Genomic DNA, 23629 nt, shown 5'->3' on the forward strand with positions numbered 1-23629 from the left:
ATATTTGATGTATTGTTTTTTGGATCAAGTTCAAGTTGACTATTTGATTTAAAAATTTTAGGAAAATTTGCTGAAAACTATCTTATTAAAACCAAATTTTGTTGAAAAATCATATAATTTTATTTGTCAAAGCACATCTTTTTTATTTTTTTTTGTTGAGTCCCACCATTCCCCGGATTCTGACGACTATCTTACATTTCCTGCGTTGATTAGCATGTGCACCTCACGTGACTCACTTAACCGCACTTTTCTGATCTTTTATTTTTTTTCCCCCTTTCCCCTCCATTCACTTCTCCTCTTCGTCACTCCTTTGCTCCATTTCGCACAACTAATAAAAATGCAAGTTTCTTTCAATGATAAACAAAAAATGTTTATCACATGACATTTTCGTAAATAAATTAATAATTTTTTCATTAATGTGGGCTCCACATTTGATGGTGACTGGATAAAATTACTTAATTATTTACGAAAATGCCATGTAATGAATATTTTTTTGTTTATCTCTTAGAGAAAATGGGGCAAGCTAAGCTCGAACTTGGGCATAATAAATTTTGAAAGGGTACTTGGATTAAGATTAATTTTAAATAGTATCTGTTCACTTCACCTTAAAATTATAATACTCAGTATAAATAATTGTTGTTCAGTAAAAATAAGTCCAGTTTAGCAAATATAATTTCGGTTCAGTAAAAATAATTTTAGTTCGGCAAAAATAATTTTAGTTCGGTAAAAATAATTAATGTTCAGTAAAAATCAGTAAACTTAAAGAAGAAATATAATAGAAAATCAGTAAAAATAATTTCAGTTCATCAAAAATAATTTCAATTCAGTATAATTAATTTCGGTTCAGTAAAAATAATTTAAATTCGGAAAAAATAAATTCAGTTCAGTAAAAATAATTTCAGTTCAGCGACAATAAGTTGAAGTGAACGGGGCAAGACTGGTGTATTTGGACCAAAAGGACACTTATCTAGTTGCCAACATTGATTCACTAGAATTACATCACCCTACAAGAACTTTATTTAGGGACGGATAAAGTAGTTAAATTAAATGGGAGCTAAGAAGTTCTAGAGAAGGTTTAATTTCGCGACCCGCTATAATAAAGTGCAAGTAATGCACTTATGCAAGCGAGTCTTAGACCACTTATATTAGGCACTTACTTATCCATCTTTGCTTTTACACTAAGGCCCCGTTCACTACTTCACCTTATTTTTGCTGAATTGAAATTAATTTTACTGAAACAAAATTGTATTTGCTGAAACTTAAATAATTTTTACTGAATTTAAATTAATTTTACTGAACTGAAATTATGTTTACTGAACTGAAAATATTTTTATAGATTTTCTATTATAATTCTTCTTTAAGAAAACTGAATTTTTCTGAACTGAGCTTATTTTTACTTAGGGCCTGTTCATATTTACTGAACTGAGCTGAACTGATTGGAGCTGAACTGAACTGAACTGATTGGAACTGAACTGAATATTTTATGTGAGAGGGAAATTAAGAGCTGAACTGAACTGAACTGATTGGAACTGAACTGAACTGAACTGATTGGAGCTGAACTAAACTGATTGGAGCTGAACTGAACTGAACTGAATATTTTATGTGAGAGGGAAATTGACAGGCTGAAGTCGTATCACCTAATAAAAAATAATTACCTAAGTCCACTAGCTTATGCAGATAGGGAAGTAGGGTCGAATCCATAGAGAAACAAGTCTTTCTACTCCTAATTAATTATTATAATCCAAATTATTAAAGTAACCAATATTTGTTGTGATTATAAACTATACTACGGAGATTATGAGTAAGGAGAATAATTAAGGAAGAAATCAATAATAATAAAGCCTAGGGCATAGGTTCACTAATAAACAATATTCCAGGGTAAAACATAATAATCAATCATCAATGCATTAATTAATCAGATCATAAAGGGCTTTCGCTACGTATTACAATCACAGAATTAATTTACCGGTATTAAATCTCATCTCTTGAATCTCGACCTAACCATTTATAAATTAATCTGCCTATTGAAACTAAGCCTAAACATCAATTCTCATCTCTCGAATCTCGAATCAATATTGCTAAACTCATACAATTAAACCTGGCCAAATCTAATTGCATAGCATTTAAACAATCAATAGGAAATCAATTAAGCATTAATAATCAACAATCATAAAATTACCCCTTCATATTATTTATTAGATCCCCATAAACCCTAGAAAGAGAACTACTCAGACATAATTAAAACTAAGCAAAACATAATAATTAAACAAGACATGAAGAAATTGAATGAATAAAATACTGAGATTAATTAAGAGAGAAATCGTACCAAGACGGCGGAATTACAATGGAGTTTAAGGAACAAGAGAGAAATTAAATCTAGAGAGAGAAAGTCTAAGTAGAGAGAGAAGGAATCAAAATCTAGAGTTAGAGAAGTGAAAAGAAGATCCCTAATCTTGCCTAATAAAATTGCATTAATACTAAGCAAGCACTAATCGTTAAACAAACTGAACGGAAAATAATAAACTCCTAGGAACTACTCGCGCCCGGTCGGGCAGTGGCTCGCCCGACCGGGCCCGCCTTCTTTTCTCGTGAAGCCTTCTCGCGCCCGGCCAGGCGCGTGCTCCGGGCGCGGACACTCTTCAAAGGCTGCCTTGCCCCGCCCGGCCAGGCGCGCCTTCGGGCGCCCCTATTGTGGTTTGGGCGAGGCTTTTGGGCCTCGAGTCTCATCCTTTGGGCCTCCGAACTGAGCCCTTAGTCACCGATTGATACCTCCGATCGGTCTTGGGCTATCGAACGTGGTCGCGGTCTTCCAATACTTGTAGATGCTCATCGAAAACCCGGGAAAATGCTCCAAGTATGCAAATTCCTACAAAATCCAAGCAAAACTACCAAAGCACTGGAAAACACAAATTAGTAATAAAAGTGGCTCGTAGGAGCCAAAAACACTACTAATTACGACCAAGGGACGGGGGTAAATATATATACAAAATGAACACATCAGAAATTAAGAGCTGAACTGAACTGAAATTAAGTAAATGTGAACATGCCCTTAATTGAAATTATTTTTTCTAGAACTGAAATTATGTATACGCTGGGGCAAGGATCGATCTCGTAACCTCGAGGTTACGAGATGGGAGTGCTACCATCAAGCCAACTCCACATCCTTGCTAATATGATTAATTTAAGTACATTATTAATGTTTTTAAGAATAAAGTTTATGTTATTAAAATGACAACTTTTATATATAATAAGAATAAAGTTTTTCTTTCAAAAAAAAAAAAAAATAAAGTTTATGTTATGAAATATTTGATCAGTCTGAACTGACGCAATAGTTTATGAACTTTAAACACTTTAGAATAACTTTAATCCATCTTTCAATAATTTAATAAAAGTCCGCCTTAATCAAGAATTTTTGACTTATGCCAATGAAATAATCATACTTGTACAATAAATCCCCACCAATCCCACCAAATCATCCAGACTCCGGAGCACCAAAAAAAAAAAAAAAAAATGACACTGAAAGTATTTGCAGATCGAATGTCCCAGCCTTCTCGAGCTGTTATATTGTTCTGCAAGTACTCGAATTCTCTCAAAATTTCCCATTTTCGTTTATATTTTTTATTTACTTTGTTTTTAATCTGCTATTTTCTTCAATTTGCTACTTTACTTATGATTTAATTTCTTTGCATTTGTTGCAGGCTTAACAAAATCGATTTCGAGGAAGTCAAAATTGATCTTTTCAAGCGCCAGCATTTATCTCCTGAATTCGCAGGTAACCCTTTTTTGCTTCTTTTACTAATTGATGTTGAATTTATTGAATTCTATTAGTTCTGGTTCTTTCAGGAAGTTGTAATAATTCATAAAAAAGTTGATATTTTGTATTAATTGGATGTGAAATTCTTTTCCCATGCCCCCAAATTAGAAAGATAAATTAACTTTTGTATAATTCCACTCCCAAGTAATTAAATTTCTAAAATTGTTTACAATTTTTGTTAGAAACAAGACCTTTTTTTTTTTTAATTGTTTTGGGTGTGCTAAAATTTGTGCCAATCATGAGAAAAGCATTTTGTTATGCATAAGGTTTGATCCTTTAAGGAGTAGAAAGGAATAAGAATAATTGTTGGGGAGAATTTATATTAGTAGCTCTTTATTCAAGGCCTAAGTCATGCTCTTTTGTAGTTTTATGGGTGTGAGAAAGAGAAGCGCGTTATTAGCCTAATTACATAGCTTAATTCCTCTGCTTGTATGAGTAATTTGTTTGCCTAAGGCTGTGAGTTGATCTGAAGTGTACACGAACTGTTTTAAGATCATGATAGGGTAGAAATATATAAAGAGAAGCTTAATTTCAGTATTCATAAGAAAGAGAAGCTGATTGACCTCAAGATTCGAAAAGGAGGGTAGGACAGTAGATCATGACCTCCCTTTTATCTGGTCCCTTATGTTTTTCCTGATACCCCTATGACCCGGGTTAGGCGGACACCTTGAGAATCCCAATAACTGGCAAACTTAGAACCCTAAGGTAGGCTATGATCATGATAAAGATGCCGAATTAATTACTAATTTATCTAAAGAGCATCATCTCCCTCTAATCTATTGTATTGCAGAATTTGTAGTGTCTCTTTCCAAAATTTAGCATAATAGTTTCAGCCTGAAAATCCAAATCATTCTTAGGAGTTTCCTCATTTTTTTGTGTGTAGTGGTTACCCCTTTACCTTTGTTGATTTTTCTCTTCTTTCTTGTGAACATTGTTATTCCTTGCATTACATACAGTGGAAGCACTTCTAATGAAAGTCAATTTCATGTTCAAATCCCTAAGATGATTGCCTTAGAAGCTTATAATGTTGGTAAATACGTTACTAAATGCTTTCTTGGCCTTATATGTCACCCCTAGTCCCCTATGTTTGAAATTTGCCTGTTTCTGACATATTGGCGTTCAAATGGATAATAAAAACCTCTAAAATATTGGGCTTCCTGTCATGGAGAATTTAAGGCTTAACTAATTGTCTGACGATACCAAAAGAGTCCTTATACTGTAGGGCATTTGGCAAAATTAGTTTTTGGAGATTGAAGCTTAAATGTTATAATGAAGATAGAGAAAGGTGTTGGGTCTTTTGTGGGAAGTTTTGAAAATGATGATATAAAGGTCAACAATTGTGGAGAGAGATAGTGCTACAAATGTCAGGAACTATATTACGTCTCAAACATGAGAAAGGCAATATATGTAATTATATATATCCATTGTGGAATAGTAAGGGGTATGAAAAAGTGTTTGGGAGGAGACTTAAAACAATCAACTTTTATAGTGCTGATTTGCAATTAAACTTGTTTGTGTGAGAGAAGTTCATTTTTTTGTGACAAAGAGAAGCTCTTTTTCAGCTCAACTTCTCTGCTAGTATCTGCAGAAAGTAATACTATAAAAGTGGTTAGTTCTTTTTAGGTTGGGAGCTGAGATTGAATTGATAATATGTGGAGTATTTATCTTGAATATCTTTTACATTAACTGGAGATGTCTGCTTGTTGTTCATTTTATCTAAGCTTGTCATAATCTCTGCAAAGTCCATGTTGGTGTTTTACCAATTCTGCACCTTCCTTCTCTTCTTACTGTGTCTATTTATAACAATTTTCTTCCTGCTTCTGATGAATCTTGGATCTTTTTTTTGGGTTGCCTTTTTATTGCTGAAATTTATAACATGTATATTGTTCATGATCATTACATTTCAGAGATAAACCCACTGCAGCAAGTTCCTGCAATAATTGATGGAAGATTTAAGCTGTATGAAAGGTAATACTTACAATTTGTCTCAGACTGGAATGGTCTCCATATGATGGTAGGATGTCATTTCCTTTCTTTTTCTTTTCTCCCCTCCCCCCCCCCCCCCCCCCCTCCTCCTCCTATTCTGTTGGCTAGTCTAGCATTTTCACAAGAGAATTCTCCCCCATTTAATTGATGACTAGATAGGCTGTTGTCATAGATTCCCCTATGAAGAAGAAACACAGACTTTAAGCCTCAGGGCATCCGAAAAAAAAAGTGAATATTATATTTCTTGATTGGAGCAGCAAGCATGAAAAGATCAATTTAACTTTTTCCCTTTCTCAAATCATATAGTGAGGGTAGACGCTATTGTCCCGTCTCTGTTATCGAGACATTTGGATGTCTCCTCATAATTTGCATCGACCATCTGTGTCTCATTTCTTGCGTATTGTATTTTCTTGCTAGAATGGTTATTATGCATAAAATACCATGATGTGATGCTCAAACACTTGAAGCTGAAATGGAAATTTCAATTTGAAGATGTAGGGACACTGAGTTGTTTGAAATAATGTATGGTCGATGCAGCATCTTTCTCAACTTGGTGTTCTACCTTGCCTTTGAAATATTCTCTGGTTGCATATTTGCATCCTCCAAATCCATATAACATAATTAAGTTACTGCTAAGTAGAATATTGGAATCTTGCAGGAAAGCGCTTTGTGATGAGTGATAAACTGGTAATATTGGGTAAACTTTGATGTTAGAATAAAAAGTAATGGCTGCTTGCACCTGTTAAATTATTGTCCTTGTTTGATCTATCTACAATCATTAATGTTATTATAGAGCTTTTCCATAGATATGTGAGCTTGCTGTTAAATCGTTATGCTTAATCTGAAGTCAGTACACTGCCATAATTTTTAGCTTCGTTCAGCTTATATCTTATGTATTAAAATTAATTCACTATTTGCATGAAAATTTCCAGTCATGCAATCCTTATCTACCTTGCTTGTGCATTTCCTGGAGTGGCAGATCATTGGTAAGTCCATTCCCTTACCCTCATGAACCTCTGAATAGTTCTTTTATCTATGTACTTTATACTATAAGAGACATCAATATGACACATATCATCTTCTGATGAAGATTTTCCCACAAAAAGGTTTTCTTTCTTTCTTTCTTTCTTTCTTTCTTTCTTTTTTTTTTTTCCTTTTTATTTTAATTTAGTTGACATTGAGTCTAATACCTATTAATTACTGTATTTTTTTTAAAAAAAACCAAATCTCATTGTATACATTTTTTTTTTTTTTTGTAAGTGTATCAAAATCTAACCATATTAACCATCAATAAAAAAATAACTATAAAAAATTGTCTAAACATGTCTAATATGGAAAAGATAACTGTCAATATTTAAACAACTTATTAGACCTTCAATGAAACCAAAAGGATAGGATAAACTAAAATGATTTGATAAGAAGTATGAATTATATAATAAAGTTCATTTCAAGTAATCTTCTTCTTTTAGTAGAAGTCACACTATTTGATTAATTATTATAAAAACTAATTTTAATTCAGTTATTATGCCAACAAATAAATAAAACATCTTCTTTTTGTAGATGTTGCACTATTTGCCTCATTATTTGGAATAATACTGGATTCCCTTTCACTTATCTGTTTGGCACCCATCTATACCCTATTACTCTTCATGCATCTATTCGTCATTGATCATATTTTTTATTTGAAGGTACCCTGCTGATGTTAACAAGAGAGTTAAGATCCATTCAGTGTTGGATTGGCATCACTTAAATCTACGTTATGGAGCAAGTACTGTGATTTTCTTCTCCTGTTTTCCATTCTTGATGTGTCTATACTACATAAAATTTGACAAACTAGATTTAATTATATTATCTACAAAAATGAAATATCACATATGCTGTAAACTGGAAACAGATTCATGACATCACTGGTAGCATATCCTTCTTTCCTAGCCTATATTGTGGCTTTGTATGATATGCCAAATTTTAAAGCAGACTCCTTGTGTGCTGCCAGATAAATCTTTAGCAATTTTATGATGCCCTTTTCCCCCTGCCAGATTGCTTGATTTTTTGAATTAGGTGTGAAGCTGACATAGGAGTTGTTAAAGTTGCAAGGATAGAGATTTTTGTCACATAATTTTTATGTTACTAGATGACATTGGCTCTCTCTACTTAGGTTCTATATGGTCCACTGCACAATGCTATACTGCAAAATCATTTTCCCCATTTTTCTGTTATATTGTTTGGATCGGTCTAGGAAAGGAAAAGTTGGGCTTCTTCCCAATATCTTGCAGCCTCTTGCTTTGAAGAATGATTTCATTTGCTTGCCCCTATGTCCTTTCAGATTTATTACCACCTTTTTTCTCTCTCCTTCTCTTCCCCCTTTAATCTCTCTCTCCTTCGTGGGGTGTAAATTTCTTTAATTAGTAGTCCTTTTTGCAAAATTAATGAGTTAGTAAACTGGATAATAAGCTGGAATTATAGTAACAACTAACAAGCATGAACAAACAATCAGAGAATTATTTTGACGATTCTTGGAACTTTTTGGGTGAATTCCTGTGGTGATTCTGTGATGCATATGGTATCTACAAGAGTTGTGATGGAGGAAGAAAGAATTTTGGTTTGGAATGAAAATAAGTTCAAAGAAATTTTCTACACTAGAAATTTTCTACACTACCAATCAATGGAAAATTTATCAAAAATTGAGCCCCTGCCCTAAAAATGTACTTTCTTCTGAGTTCTGGATAGGCGTACCTTTTCTATATATCTTCCCATTGGCATTGACTCCCAAGATGTCAGGTGATGGGCAATGGCTGGTATTATTTTGGGATCTGCACTTCTCCTTCTGGGCCATATAAGACGTCTCTATCTCTCACCCTCTGCAAGCATCCTTCCCCCATATGTTGATAAATCCTTAGTAGACATAAATGTTGTAATCCTTTTCTCTAGTGAGAGTCTGGTTCTCTTTTAGTGTCATGCTTTCCAGACCACTTTGTTAGAGAGGAATACACAATGCCTGTCTGATCTCATCGTATGAATGCAATTACAAACTAGATTGGCATTTAGGCGATTTAGCTCAGCAGCACACACATTCTTTTATTCTGGATACCCTAAGGGATTTCTTTTCCCATTTTTTTCCCATTTTGAATGTTGTTTGGAGATCCTCCAGTAATTAGATTTCCAGTTGCCATTATGCAAGACTACAGGATATGCCATCTAGATTTTTAGTCTTTGTGTATGTGCCGATGATATTGGAAATAATGTTCAAAGTCAAACTGCATGATGGTTTCCTATTTTGTCTTCTTGCTTACGTATTGTGTAAACTCTCTTGTTATTTGTTTTGTTCTTGTATCTGTTATTTGGGTGTGAATTTCACCATTTGGGATGTAAAGCTACGTGGCTGTCTTGTCAAGTTTTCAGTGCTTATGGATTTAGGTCCACAGTTATTTACAATGACTTGTTTTCTGCTGTCCAGTGAGATATGTTTTACATACCACACTTGGCCCAGCACTTGGCAGACCCTTAAATTCTGAAGCTGCTGCCAAAGCAGAGAAAACATTGGATTCGTCTTTGTCAAAAATTGAATCAGTCTGGCTCAAAGGAAGTGGAAAATTTCTGCTGGGTAGTTACCAGCCATCTATAGCGGACCTTAGCCTTGTCTGTGAAATCATGCAGTTAGAGGTGAGTAGTTTAAACTCTTTTTAGATGTTTTTCTGTTTTCATTTTAATGTCGATTTTGCCTAATCATGACAACATGTAGTAAGGTATCTTTGAACTAATACCTTTTATGCTAAGTTGGTAAAATGTCCTTGCTATGGTCACCGGTCATTATAGGATGCAGTCAATAGAACGTTAAAAATACTTTTTTTTAATGTTGTAATTATATTGGTATGAGTAAGTTGCTGGATGTAGTGAATCCGTCAGGAACTGATGGGCCGGGACAGATGCTCTTAGTGCTGAAAAGAAAGGACTACTAGTAATGCGAAAGATCTAGTTTTATATGTGAACATTGAGCACTAGTCATGTTCGATACTTATTCTTCAATGACATTTTATTTGTTAATATTAGGTGACTTTTCTCAACAACTGGATTAGATATACAGCTTCCGATTTTTTTTTCTTCTCTTATCATAGAATCTTTTACAACTGAGAAAGGTGAATGGGTGTAAAAATGGCTGATAAAGTAAGATAGATGGAGTAAATAGGTGGGTGGATGGAAGAAAAGTTGGATAGAGTAAGAGATTGCAAATGTGTTGTGTATGTATTATGTGGTAAAAGGATAACTAGAGTTAATCAAATGGTAAAAGGTGTTTGCCAAGAACATAAAATAGAATAGGGGAGAAGGGGAAAAACACCTCAAATTGGAAGCTGAGTAGAAAGGGGATACTCTAATGAGAAAATTTTGCTCATTAATATTTTTACCAACTTATTTTTATTACATTAATGCCTCCTTTATATTGTATTGAAAATGAAGTAATTTGACTTTCTATTGATTCATTCAGCTTTGTCTAGAGGGCAGTGATCATCACCATTTTGCCTTTGATTAAGTAATGATGGTTTGAAGGTCAAATTTTGTTACATGTTCAGTTAAAGGTAGCATTAGCTGCATTACTCTAAAAAAATGGGTGATAGTTGTTTCAGAAAAAAATATTAAGATAGAAATGATATATATCAGGTACATCTGGACAAGTATTCTTACTATCTATAACAAAGAAAAGTTTGCTACTATTACTGATAAAGATCGTATTGAGCATTGCTGTGCTTTCAATATAATTTATATAAGAAAGAACAGCAAATGATAATTTGCTTATTATATAAGCGTAGACATTGTGTCTATTCTGTCTGATATGTAACCCAAAATTTTCAGTTCTCATTTGTGCCTTATTATGGGTATATTTTGGTCTATTTAGCATGAACGAAGCTCTTAAAGCTGGTATGGCTATAAGTAATTCTTAGATTCTTCTGGAGCCAGTGTAAGCTAGTTAGCTAGGTAGAGTGTGACATTCAGTTTTTCTTGGTTTTAGGTTTTGGATGAAAAGGATCGTGCTAGGATACTTGGTCCATACAAGAAGGTTCAAGAGTGGATTGAAGCTACAAAGGCTTCAACTCAGCCCCATTTTGATGATGTTCATGGGATTCTTTACAAAGCCAAGATAAAATTTCAGAAGCAAAGAGAAATTGCAACATTGCAATCAAAGATGTGAGGAATATAATTCAAGAACATCTTCCTTACATTATGACTCTTGGTGTACAAAATACTAGAAGCTAAGAGAATTCTCGACTCTAGTATATGCTGTAATCATTACATAAAAATGCTAAAGAGAATCAGATGAGAGTTTATTTGGTCGAAACTCTTTTCTTAAGCCCCAACAATGTTCAGTGTTTGATTCTTATCAACTCAACTTTTATATGAGTGTATAAATAGGCATTTTCACTCAACCAATATATCTGTAACTCCAACTGTGTCCAATATCTTTGGTCTTTTGTAGTTCTTCAGCAATAGGGATCCACAAACAACACTAACTGATGAAGCAGCCATTGCTGCTCCTGCAATCCATGGTGGTAAGCGGAATTTAAGTAAAGGGAACAAAACCCCTGCAGCAATTGGGATTCCAATCAAGTTGTAACCCAATGAAAAAATATAATTCAAATGTATCCTAGAGAAAGTTTTTCTTGAGAGGTCGATGGCAGTTATGACATCCTCTAAGTTGCTCCTCATGAGAACAATGTCTGCTGCTTCTATGGCTACGTCTGTTCCTGCACCGATAGCCACTCCGACATTGGCTGCCACTAATGCAGGCGAATCATTAATACCATCTCCAACCATGGCCACTACGTAACCTTTAGCCTGCAACATATGTTATCAGTGAGATGCTGAAATACATATGATAATAAGTTTTTGGTGAGTAGAACATGGTGTGACAAAGGTGGTATGAACATGGCCAATAAGAGCTAAGAAGGAAAATTGTAACTTAAAATTTTTTCATTTATGGAGATAAAGGTCAAAATGTAAAGAATTCAAATAAAATTGAGTAATAGCTCCTCTAGCACAAGAGGGGCTTAAAATTACCTGTAATTCCTTCACCTTTTCTGCCTTTTGTTCAGGCTTGGCTTCAGCAATCACAGTTTCTATTCCTACTTGTTTAGCAATGGAGTTGGCTGTACCCTTGTTGTCACCTGTCATCATAATGCTCTTGACTTTCATAGACTTAAGAATCGATATGACTTCGGGTGCACATGGTTTCAGAGCATCAGAAATTGTTATTACCCCTGCCAGTTCACCATTAATAGATACCAGTATGCCTGTTTGGGCCATACTTTCTGCTTCAGCGAGCATTTCCTCTGCCTCAGACGGAATGTTGATTTTCTGGTTCAACATCAAGTCCTTATTTCCAACAATAATCTCTTTCTTCTTAACTATGGCCTTGACGCCATGACCACTAATGGCAACAAAGTCCCTTGCTTCTTCCCATGTTTGTTTTCCTTCATCTGCTTTTAACTTCTGAGCATTCTCAACGATGGCCTTTGCTAATGGGTGCTCGCTGTTGATCTTCCAGTTATACCCAAAGAATAGTGTTTATTGGGATTAGTAATGTGATTAAAGGTAAGGAAGTAAAACTATTTCCAATGAACTTTATAGAATGAGATTTGTTAACACAGCAGTAAAAACTATTGTGGTCTGGGAATTAGTTTGCTCCATGAAAAGTGTATATTACCTCAGCAGCAGCTACCAATTCATAGAAGTCTTGTAACACCATTGGTCTCAGAAGTCGCGTGCTCACAACTACTGGTTTACCCTCTGTAAGAGTCCCAGTCTTATCGAACACAACACAATTCACCTACAGCATCAGATTACAAATAAATCTTAAGCATGTGTACTTTGGTGGCCATCATTCTTTTTATCCTAGAAATTTGATACATTATCAACTTTTAAGTTATCAGATCCCATGATAAGACTATAACGTACCTTGTGAGCGGTTTCAAGAGCTTGGCCTCCTTTGATTAGGACACCTTGAGAAGCCCCAACCCCTGTGCCAACCATAACTGCAGTTGGAGTTGCCAAACCCAGAGCACAAGGGCAAGCAATAACTATAACTGAGATGCCAAACTGTAGTGCAAGCTCGAAGCCGTCCATGGATGAAGGTATCCATGATTTTGGGTAGCTGTGGAATTTTCCGGCTAGAAACCATGCCAGCCAAGTTGAAATTGCAAGAAGGATGACCTGTGGGAATAAAGTACAAAATTAGAGTTGAAGGCGGTGACAAAGTAAAATCATTAAAATGTTGCTGACTAACCAAAGGCACAAAATATCTTGATATACGATCTGCAAGCTTCTGCACAGGTGCTTTGGCCATCTGTGCTGACTCTACAAGGCGTACAATCTGAGAAAGTGTGCTTTCTGATCCAACGCGTGTTGCCCTAACATGTAACACCCCCATTTGATTCACTGTCCCTCCTATTACTTTATCACCCTTCCTCTTTTGTACTGGGTGAGATTCTCCGGTAATCATGCTTTCATTCGTATAGCTCTGCCCCCAAACTACTAAACCATCACTAGGTATTTTAGCCCCGGGAAGAACTTTGAGCACATCATTCTTGTGTGTCAACTTGGTATCGATTTCTTTTTCGTTTAGGATATTCCCATCTGCATCAAAAGTTAACAATGTTGCTGTTTCAGGGGCCAACTCCATTAGCTTGGCAATTGCTGCAGATGTCTTCCCTCTGGCCAAAGACTCTAGATACTTCCCTAGAAGTACAAAGGAAATGAGCATCGAACTTGTCTCAAAGAAATCTTTACCCTTAAACGTCTTAGAGGTAGCAGCTCTAAGCACGGTGTAGACCGAATAAAAGTAGGCTGCATTAGTCCCTAAGGTAATCAAAACATCCATATTAGGAGAACCATGCCTTAATGCTTTATATGACCCAGCATAAAATCTCCAACCGATTATGAATTGGACTGGAGTTGCTAACACCCACCTTAGCATCTCACCAACAGTAAGCATCTTCACAACTTTGGCATCAAGTACATGCTTAACACCCGGAATATGCTCAAAGATCATAGATGTCAAAAATACCGGGATCATAAATATTAAACTCCACAGGAATGATCGATAATACTGCTTCATCTGTTCCTGTTTGTGAGAATCCCTTCGCTGTTCTTCAGGATATATCATCACCTTGAATTGCTCTGATCCAGTTGACTCGATCACTTCAATAAATTTTCTAGGTCCTGTAATACCAGACTTGTAGGAAAGTGAGATTTTCTGAAGTTTCAGATCCATACCTATAATTTGAACACCGGGAAGTGCTTCCAGTGAGGTTTCAACCAATTTCCAAGATTGGTCAGTTTCGATACCTTCAACCTTTAGGTGCACCTCACTTCTATCTTCTCCTGTGCTGATAAGTACAGCTTCAAACCCACTATCTTCCACAGCTTGAAGCAGCTCATTGTAGCCAACCAGCTCTGGATCAAAATGAATTTCGGCTTCTTCAGTTGCTAATGCAATCTGAGCCTTTTTAACACCATTAACTCCCAGAAGACTACCTTGAATGGCATCTACACAAGTAATGCATGTCATGCCCTTTATGTGTACCATACATACTTGATTTCTTCCATTACTAATCTCCTCATTATTAATCAATGCAGTCTGGAAGCCTAAATCTGCAATGGATTCGCGTACTTTTTCTTCCTGTAGAATCAGACAATTTCGATCTGTCAGCATTCCTAACAATAACAATAATATGATAGTTTCACTTAAATAGTCTTGGGTGTACGATACATTTAGGTGTAGGTGTTATCAGACCAATTTAGAGAACTAAAGCAGTTCAAGTGTTCAACCAACTAATAAAAAAAAAAGTAAAAGATAGGTAGACAGATGATGCTCACACTAACAAAAGAGGGATTGAAAAGGACTTGTGCCCTGCTATTTGGAACATCAATGATAGCCTCTACAATACCGGGAAGTTGCTTAATAACTTTCTCGACAGAAGCAGCACTAGCAGAAGTCATTCCCATCACTGAAAACACAGCTTTCGATTCACACCCTCCTGTATTTTCTGTAACAGAAACCCCTGTCAGAGATATTGGCGTCGAAGGGGATTGAGTTCCTGGCGACAAATCAATCCTGCAGCTGTTGCTGCGTATGCATGGTAACGCGAAGAGTTTTGGTGTTGCCATGGATTCTCACTCTCTTCCTCCTAAAGTAAATCTCGCTTTCTCTGTATTGTTGTTTCTCAATTACAGCTGACAAAAACTTGTACTCCGTGAAAGTATAAAAATGCATGCTAAGATTTTTCTGTATGACCAGAATGTTCAAACTTTTGAAATTCTAGTTATGCCAGTGAAGAGTGATAGTTATCAAAAGTCAAACAATTAGCGAATGTGTTCAACTGCTGACTTGTCAAGTATCACGGAGGTTGGATTCTTTTTTTTTTTTTTTTTTTTTTTGGCGTCCAGAGAGCCGCAAGGGCAGAGTGAGAATCAAACCCAAGATCGCCTGAAAGGAAGCTCTAACCACTTGAGCTATCTCTCACTATCACAGAGGTTGGATTCCAATTAAAGTTTCATCAGAAAATTATATAGGAACAAAGGAGCAGTTTCTTCGGTTTATTTTTGTGAAGTGATTTTTTTATGATTTCTAGTGCAAGGTGATTTTTTGGAGGATATTTTAATGGCTACCAAGACCTGGCCAATAGAGTTTAGTCTAGTAATCTTGTAATCCGTAATAACTTTACATATAAAATGTTATAAAAAGAACATAATCTTGTCACATTCATTTGTTTGACTGTAAAAAAAAAAAAAAAAAAAAAATCCCATTTTCTCTATTTTGTTCTTGTAAATTTAAATAAAAATAAACATTACAGCCGTTAATATAATCAAATTTGATTTGATCATCAACGCCCTACCACATTTAATAATTTAAAGTTATTTTAATGAACACATCAAAGTTTTTTCTAGACAACTGGTGTTCCAAATCCTCAAAGATCAGAAAAATTAATAAGCTCTGATAAGTACTTTTGGTAAAAAAAGTCAAAGTGCTTTTGGTCACCTGAATTTTAAAATTTACTATGAGCTCTTTCGAGGTGGTGATTCCCTTATCCTTTCTCCTAGTTTGAATAGTGAGAGGTATCGATTTATTATGTTTTATCTATATACCCCTAAATTATTTTTAGGGGTGAACTTTGAAAAGTATAAAGAACATGATTCAGAATATGCGTGTGGATCATTGCTTTTAGCTTTGTTGCTAACAGATATAACTATAGATTATGTTTCTTACATTTTGAATTACTCACTAACAAATGCCAAGAGAAATTTGTACACTAGCATAGAGGAAATATATATGTGATCTATAAAGAAAGTAACCTGATCCTACAGCAGATTGAGCTTATTGTTTGCAGCTCCGGCCTCCCCTCCCGCCCATAAGGTTCAGAGTTTGATTTCGATATGAACCAACGTTGATAAAGTATAAAATATATTCTTGGGCCTCAACCATCCGCATAAGACTTTGGTTGAGTTGGTCCTTTTAACAAACATTTACGCATACAACATGGAAGGGAAATAATTGGAGCACTTTCTTGCCACTTTATGAACCTATTTACAATTTCATGATTTAGCTAAGTTTAAGCAGACCTTCAGCTTATTGATAGCTTACCAATACATATGTACAAAACTATTGTAGCTAACACGATTGCTCATCTTATCATGTACTAGCTAAGTAGGCGTTTTCACTCAACCCTTATTTCCTTAACTTGAAGTGTGTTCAATATCTTTGGTTTTTTGTAATTCTTCAGCAAGAGTGACCAACAAACAACACTGACCGATGAAGCAGCCATAGCCGCTCCTGCAATCCATGGTGGAAAACGGAATCTTAATGAGGGGAACAAAGCTCCTGCAGCAATTGGGATACCGAGTATATTGTAACCCAAAGCCCATATATAATTCCATCTAATCCTAGAGAAAGTTTTCCTTGAGAGGTCGATGGCAGTTATGACATCCTCTAAGTTGCTCCTCATCAGAACAATATCTGCTGCTTCTATGGCTATGTCTGTTCCAGCACCAATTGCCATTCCGACATCAGCAGCTACTAATGCTGGTGAATCATTAATACCGTCTCCTACCATTGCCACTACATAACCTTCTGCCTGTGGTTATTATCACTTCATCAGTGAGGTGAGGAGCTACATAAGTTCAATTTAAGAAGTATTGTATCACAAATATCAAGGATTAATTACTGAAGGTTATACTTCTGAATTATGCTTGTTAGTTTCTCTTGAATAGGGGAAAGAAGAGTAATTAAAATCTGACCTGTAATTCCTTTATTTTCTCTGCTTTCTGCTCAGGTTTAGCTTCAGCAATCACGGTCTTAATTCCAACTTGTCCGGCAATGGAGTTGGCTGTCCCCTTGTTATCACCTGTTACCATAATGCTCTCAACGTTCATGGACTTAAGAATAGATATGACTTCAGGTGCACTCGGCTTCAGAGGATCAGAAATTGCTATTACTCCTGCAACTTCATGACTGATGGATACCAGTATGCCTGTTTCTGCCTTACCTTCGGCTTCTGAAAGCAATTTCTCTGCCTCTGCTGGGATGGTGATTCCTTGGTTTAACATTAAGCTCTTATTTCCGATAAGAATCTCCTTGTCATTGACTGTGGCCTTGACACCATGACCACTAATGGCCATGAATTCCCTTGCTTCTGCCCAAGTTTGGTGTTCTTTGTCTTCACTAAACTTCTTGGCATACTCGACGATGGCTTTTGCTAATGGGTGCTCACTATTGACCTGGAAATCATTCCCTAATTATTATCTCAAGAAAAAGGAAGCGTGATTTGAGTATTAGAAGTATTGAGCTAGAACATTCATCTTTATAACTTGGCCAATTCTAGAAACAATGACTAAAACACTCTGCATCTGTTCTGAAATAAGTCTAACATCAAAGGACTATCAGAAGTATAGAGCAGAACGTTGGGGGTTTGTCAACAGAAAAATAGGTATCTTTGAAATTTTGAGAATCAGCAAGTTTGCAGAAAAATGAACTACCTCTACAGCAGCAACCAGTTTATAGAAGTCCTGCAGCACCATTTGTCTCAGTCTCTCAGAAGTCGAGTGCTGACAACTACTGGCTTGCCCTCTGTAAGAGTCCCAGTCTTATCAAACACAATACAATTAACCTACAAAAGTTTATTAGAATATTGGAGTGTATTAATATCTGCCAGCAGGGTGCCTCCTTATACTATAGTTCCATCCATTTTAAGCTTATTGAATCCAAGAAACGAAAAGTACAACATACCTTGTGAGCAGTTTCAAGAGCTTGGCCTCCTTTGATCAGTACACCTTGAGAAGCACCAATCCCAGTACCAACCATAACTGCAGTTGGTGTCGCTAAACCCAGAGCACACGGGCAGGCTATGACCATGACAGATATGCCAAATTGTAGCGCAAGCTCAAAACTGTCCATTGAGGGTGGTATCCATGATTCGGGGTAGCTTTGAAATTTTCCAGCTAAAAACCATGCAAGCCAAGTTGAAGTTGCAAAAAGGATAACCTGTGGGATCAAAGCAGTAAGTAATTAACAATGTTGGAGTATCTTAATATAGTTTGAGCTTTTAAAGAATTTACATGCTTAGTTATTTACTAACCAATGGCACAAAATATCTAGATATATGATCAGCGAGCTTCTGCACAGGTGCTTTGTTCATCTGTGCTGATTCAACCAGTCGTACAATTTGAGAAAGTGCACTTTCTGATCCAACGCGTGTTGCCTTAATATGTAGTGCCCCATTTTGATTCAGTGTCCCCCCTATCACCAGATCACCCTCCCTCTTAGGTACTGGCCGCGATTCTCCTGTTATCATGCTTTCATTAACATAGCTTTGGCCCCAAACTACAAAACCGTCACAAGCTACCTTTTCCCCAGGAATGACTTTAAGCACATCATTCTTTTGTATCAATCTGCTGTCAATTTCTTTTTCTTTCAGGATCTTTCCATCTGCATCAAGGGTTAACAATGTTGCCCTCTCAGGGGCCAAGTCCATTAGCTTGGCAATTGCTGCAGATGTCTTTCCCTTCGCCAGTATCTCTAAGTACTTCCCTAGAAGTACAAAGGTAATTAGCATAGAACTTGTCTCAAAAAAATCTGTTCCCTCAAACTTTTCTGATGTAGCTGCTCTAACCACAGTGTAGACTGAGTAGAAGTATGCTGCATTTGTTCCCAACGCAATCAAAACATCCATATTAGCAGAACCATGCCTCAATGCATTGTAAGAACCAATATAAAATCTCCGGCCTATAATGAACTGTATAGGGGTTGCTAATACCCACCTTATTACCTCACCAACAGTTAGCATCTTCAAAACTTTGCTGTCAAATACTTCTCCAACACCCGGAATATACATGAATACCATAGATGTCAGAAACACCGGGATCATTAAGATTAAACTCCAGAGCAATGATCTGTAATACTGCTTGATTTCTTCCTGTTTATGTGAATCCTTTCCATGTTCTTCAGGATATATCATTGCCTTGAGACGCCCTGAGCTAGCTGACTCGATCACTTCAATAAAGTCTCTTGGTCCTGTATTATCAGACTTGTAAGAAACAGAAATTTTCTGAAGTTTTGGATCAATGTCTATAGTTTGAACACCAGGGAGTGCTTGAAGTGAATTCTCAATCATTCTCCAAGAATGTTCTGTTTTTATCCCATCGACCTTTAGATGCACCATGCATCTATCTTCTCCTGTAGTGATAAGTACAGCCTCAAACCCGCTATCTTCTACAGCTTCTAGTAACTCATTGTAACTAACAAGCTTCGGATCATAGTGAATTTCTGCTTCTTCAGTAGCTAATGCAACTTGTGCCTTTTTAACACCATGAACTCCTAGGAGACTAGTTTCTATGGCATTTGAACAAGAAGTGCATGTCATTCCTCTAATCCTTAACCGGCATACTTGATTGCTTCCATTGTTAATATTATCATCAGCAATCAGTTCAGCCTCGAAGCCAGCATTTTCAATGGCTTCAAGGATTTGTTCCTCCTATACAACATTGGCACTTTATACAGGTTAGCATAGATGAAAGAATCTGAAAATTCATTGCTAAAAACTTCTTATGTTCTTATGAATCATATCTACCAATTTACTATAACTACATAAATGAATATTGCAAACATGATTATAATTGGCATTACAGGTTCTGTGTTCTCTCAATATGAAATTATGCATCCAACTTCCAAAGTAGACTATTTAGACATTTTAGCCTTTTCTTTAATAATCATACACAAATTTTAAAATCAAGCAGATTAATGTCATATACGAAGTATTGAACTATATGGACCTTTTTTTCTCTTTTTTTTTTTTTGGGTAGGGGTTTTGTTTTTGAGGATTTTTTACAATTATGTATTATTCCCTCTATTTCTAAATATTCTTCCATTTTTGTCTAAGAAAAATGCGCTTCCTATTTAAATTATTATAATAGTACATGTTTGTCAATGCAACTTTGACAACAAATAGCTTTAGTTGCATCTATATATATATTTAGGGTCAAATGAGAAGATCCTTAAAATGAGAAGGATTTTATGTGCATAATTTTTGTACTGAATATGCATATTTTTCGAACTAAATGTGCAAAAAAAAAAAAAAAAAAAAAAAGACATAAATTCAATGTGCATGAATTTTGAACATAATGTGCATATTTTCTGTTTTTCCAGAAGATTCAAAATTTTTATTAGTTCGAAAATCAATTTTGCACATTTCTAGACGAATTAAATAACACTCAATATGAATGTGTTATATAGTGAGAATATTTTCAAAAATTATACTTCATATTATTTTTATAAATTGTATTAATATTCCAAATGAGAAGAATAAAAATAAATAAATTGGGAGTACAAAATTACAAGGGGCATTACTTAGGATGGCATACGATTTGCACCTTCTGAGCACTCCCAAAAGATCAAAAGTAATGCTAGTAGTGGACTAGTGGCTAGGGCTGGGTCCCGATGGGTCTAGTGATGGTGCCCAAGAGGCCAAGATGGGTCCACTGGTGGATTTATAGTTTTGGTTAGTGGGAATGGTATATGTGGTAGTTAGAATTTTAGATTGTGTATGATTCTTGGAATGAAGTGGAAACATAGATTGATGCCCTAATTTGGTAATTTATTGGATAGATGGAGTACATCCAACTAACCATCTTCTTTTGATTCAATGTAGACATGTAGTTGTCACTCGGTACGTAGTTATCGAAGTCTTTATCTTTTTTGTTACATACTTGCAATGAAAGGAAATTGTAATTTACACTAAACATTATTATAAGTTTATTTTTAAATTTCCTCTTTATATATGACTAGGAAGTGAACACACTCATATGTAGTACCTTTTTTTCTTTAATAGTATGGTATCGAATAATACACATATTAAATATAGAAATTAAAAAGGAAAGCTAAACACTTCATACAAGTAACATTATTTTAACACTTACTTATTCGATATGGTTAAACAAAACTAGCTAGTAGCTACTATCACTTCCTTTAAGCTATGAGCTGAGCATGATGTATTACAAATTCAATTATAGCCGCTTATTATTAACAATACATTAAAAATTAAAAAAAAAGTTGTTAATCAAATAAAGGGTTGACCACCCTTTTACTACCTCCGGTCCACATTTGTTGCAACTTTGGGGGTAGTTGCTGAGGCAAAATTTCCTAAGCATATTTATTGAAAGATAAGGGTATACAATTAAGTATTAATCAAGAAATAAAAAAAATTAAAAAAAAAAAATTTCAATCCAGTTTTAAAATGAAACCCACCACCTGTCCACCACCAACCCAGCCATGACCACCAACCCAGCCACGACCACCAAACCACCGACCCCGAAAACCCAACGAAACCACCGACCCCCGAAACCACCAACCCCAACAACCAACACCGAAACCACCAACACCAAACCCACACACCCACGAACTCACAGATCTAGAGAAATAGTAGGAATGATTGAAGGAGGAGAGAGAAAAAAAATGGGGATGAAGAAGAAGATGTAGAAATTTGATGAATAATGGTGATGAGGAGGAAGATGAAGGAGGATGAAGGTGGCTGAAATTGGTTTGGTGGCTAAGGGGTTAATTTTGGTGAAAATAGGTAACTTAATTAATGTTAGGGTTTAAGCTAATTAAATAAAATCAGTTTTGTAATTAGGGTGTTTTAAAAAAAAGTAAGGGTAAAATTGTAATTTTACCACTAAAAAGTTATTACAAAAGGAAATAAATGGGAAAGTTGCAACTAATGTGGACCAGTCAAAAATGACAAAAGTTGCAACTAATGTGGACCGGAGGTAGTATTTAAAACTTGTTTTCTCTTCATTTTACTTTGTTCCCACTTACGAAGCAATTCAAAAACAAATAGAGAATTGTAAAATGCTCTATCTACCCCTTTATAGATCATTCGAGCAAAGCTAATTTTCATAATTTATTCAAAACAAGCAAGCAAATGGGATTAAATAAACAACCACATTTCAAGTCAAAAAAAAATATAAAATAAAAATAAAAACTAAGATTATATTCCAAAAAAAACATTGTTTAATAGTTAATACTCTCATATATCTTCCTCCTTTTCACAGGAAACATAACCTTTGTTTTTGCACAATGTTCAAGTCATTTTTTTTACCAAACCTTAATATATCCAAACAATAAATGGTAAACTCTCTTAACAAGGTTATATATTATAATGTTTTAGTATACAAATTTGTAATAAGAAAATAAAATTAATCGACCATAAAAAAGGAAATAAAAAAAAAGTTTATTATGAAACAGGGAGTAGCTAGCAAAATCCGAAAAATATGTAAGAACAAACTTACATTAACAAAGGAAGGATAAAAAATGACTTGAGCTTTATTATTCAAAACATCAACAATAGCCTCTTTTATCCCCGGAAGTCGTTTAATAGCCTTCTCAACTGAAGCAGCACAAGCTGAACATGTCATTCCCATAACTCTAAACAAAGCTTTCCATTCATTACTCTTACACCCTTCCTCCGTATCTCTTCTCATCGACGTTGAAACTCCTTTGGGATACTTAGGCATTGAAGGGTACCTTGCTCTCGGGGTCAAAAGATCACTCCTACTGTTATTGCATATGCACATTAACGTTGAGAATTTCACGTCCGCCATAGGCATTGACCTTTTTGCAATGTTATTGCTCTTGGGTTTTTAATTTGCTGTTGCTTTGCTGGAAGAATACATGAAAAATAATGTAGATTGTAAGCAAATGATTCTTATGTATATATAAAGTAAAATGTAAAAAGTGGTTTAACTTTTGAAAATTCTAGCTAGGCTGGATTGGTGGGTGTTTATTGATTAGTTTAGAGTAAATTGGAAGTAAACATAAGTATTGCTGAATTAGGTATTTGATTTCGATGTATTAAAAGTTGACACATTGTTCCTTTTATATAGTTTGGATGAGGTACTTTACATCTTTATTCTAGGAGAAAGAAATGGATAATAATGCTAAATCATTCCACCATATAATTAATGTAACTAGGTTATATATGGGTAGTGTGTGCACCATGCAAGTTTACTTAATGCTTGTCGTAGTGGGATGATTCTTTATTTTATGACAAGGTTGATAAAACTTGGCAACGTATGTAGTATGCTACTAAGCTAGTATATATGTAATTATCATACGAGTAATATTTAGCCATGAAAGTTTTCTAATTTTTGAATAATGCAGTTACGAGCTAGCAGAATATCCAAGAATTCTATGTTTTAATTGAAAGGGAACGAATAAACGGATCCCTGTCTCCCTCATGAACTCATTTCTCATGATATAAGTCATGACGTCTTCCACAATAATGTATATAG

At 35.3% G+C, this 23629-nt stretch overlaps 2 protein-coding genes and 1 pseudogene across 3 annotated transcripts; 1 reads left to right on the forward strand and 2 right to left on the reverse strand.

Annotated features, from left to right (window-relative positions):
* Positions 1–3416: 3416 nt before the first annotated feature.
* LOC145597341 (glutathione S-transferase T1-like) lies at positions 3417–11217 on the forward strand. Its single transcript, XM_081653495.1, has 7 exons — positions 3417–3575; positions 3699–3772; positions 5722–5782; positions 6733–6786; positions 7489–7568; positions 9255–9460; positions 10803–11217. Exons 1-7 carry the CDS (start codon positions 3511–3513, stop codon positions 10980–10982), a joined length of 720 nt encoding a protein of 239 aa, XP_081509621.1. The 5' UTR covers positions 3417–3510; the 3' UTR covers positions 10983–11217.
* LOC145597340 (putative copper-transporting ATPase HMA5) lies at positions 11159–14788 on the reverse strand. Its single transcript, XM_081653494.1, has 6 exons — positions 14662–14788; positions 13074–14464; positions 12746–13000; positions 12495–12617; positions 11849–12328; positions 11159–11626 (listed from the first exon to the last, which is right to left on the reverse strand). The coding sequence occupies exons 1-6, from the start codon at positions 14786–14788 to the stop codon at positions 11210–11212; spliced, it is 2793 nt and encodes a 930-aa protein (XP_081509620.1). The 3' UTR covers positions 11159–11209.
* Positions 14789–16374: 1586 nt separating this feature from the next.
* LOC145597726 (putative copper-transporting ATPase HMA5) lies at positions 16375–22979 on the reverse strand (annotated as a pseudogene). The gene is made up of 6 exons (XR_014103393.1): positions 22628–22979; positions 18421–19815; positions 18072–18326; positions 17822–17952; positions 17084–17563; positions 16375–16920 (listed from the first exon to the last, which is right to left on the reverse strand). The product of XR_014103393.1 is annotated as a putative copper-transporting ATPase HMA5 (transcript).
* Positions 22980–23629: the final 650 nt, after the last annotated feature.

This window comes from Chenopodium album, chromosome 20, assembly GCF_948465745.1.
Source record: "Chenopodium album chromosome 20, dcCheAlbu1.1, whole genome shotgun sequence".
Taxonomy (NCBI): Eukaryota; Viridiplantae; Streptophyta; class Magnoliopsida; order Caryophyllales; family Amaranthaceae; genus Chenopodium; species Chenopodium album.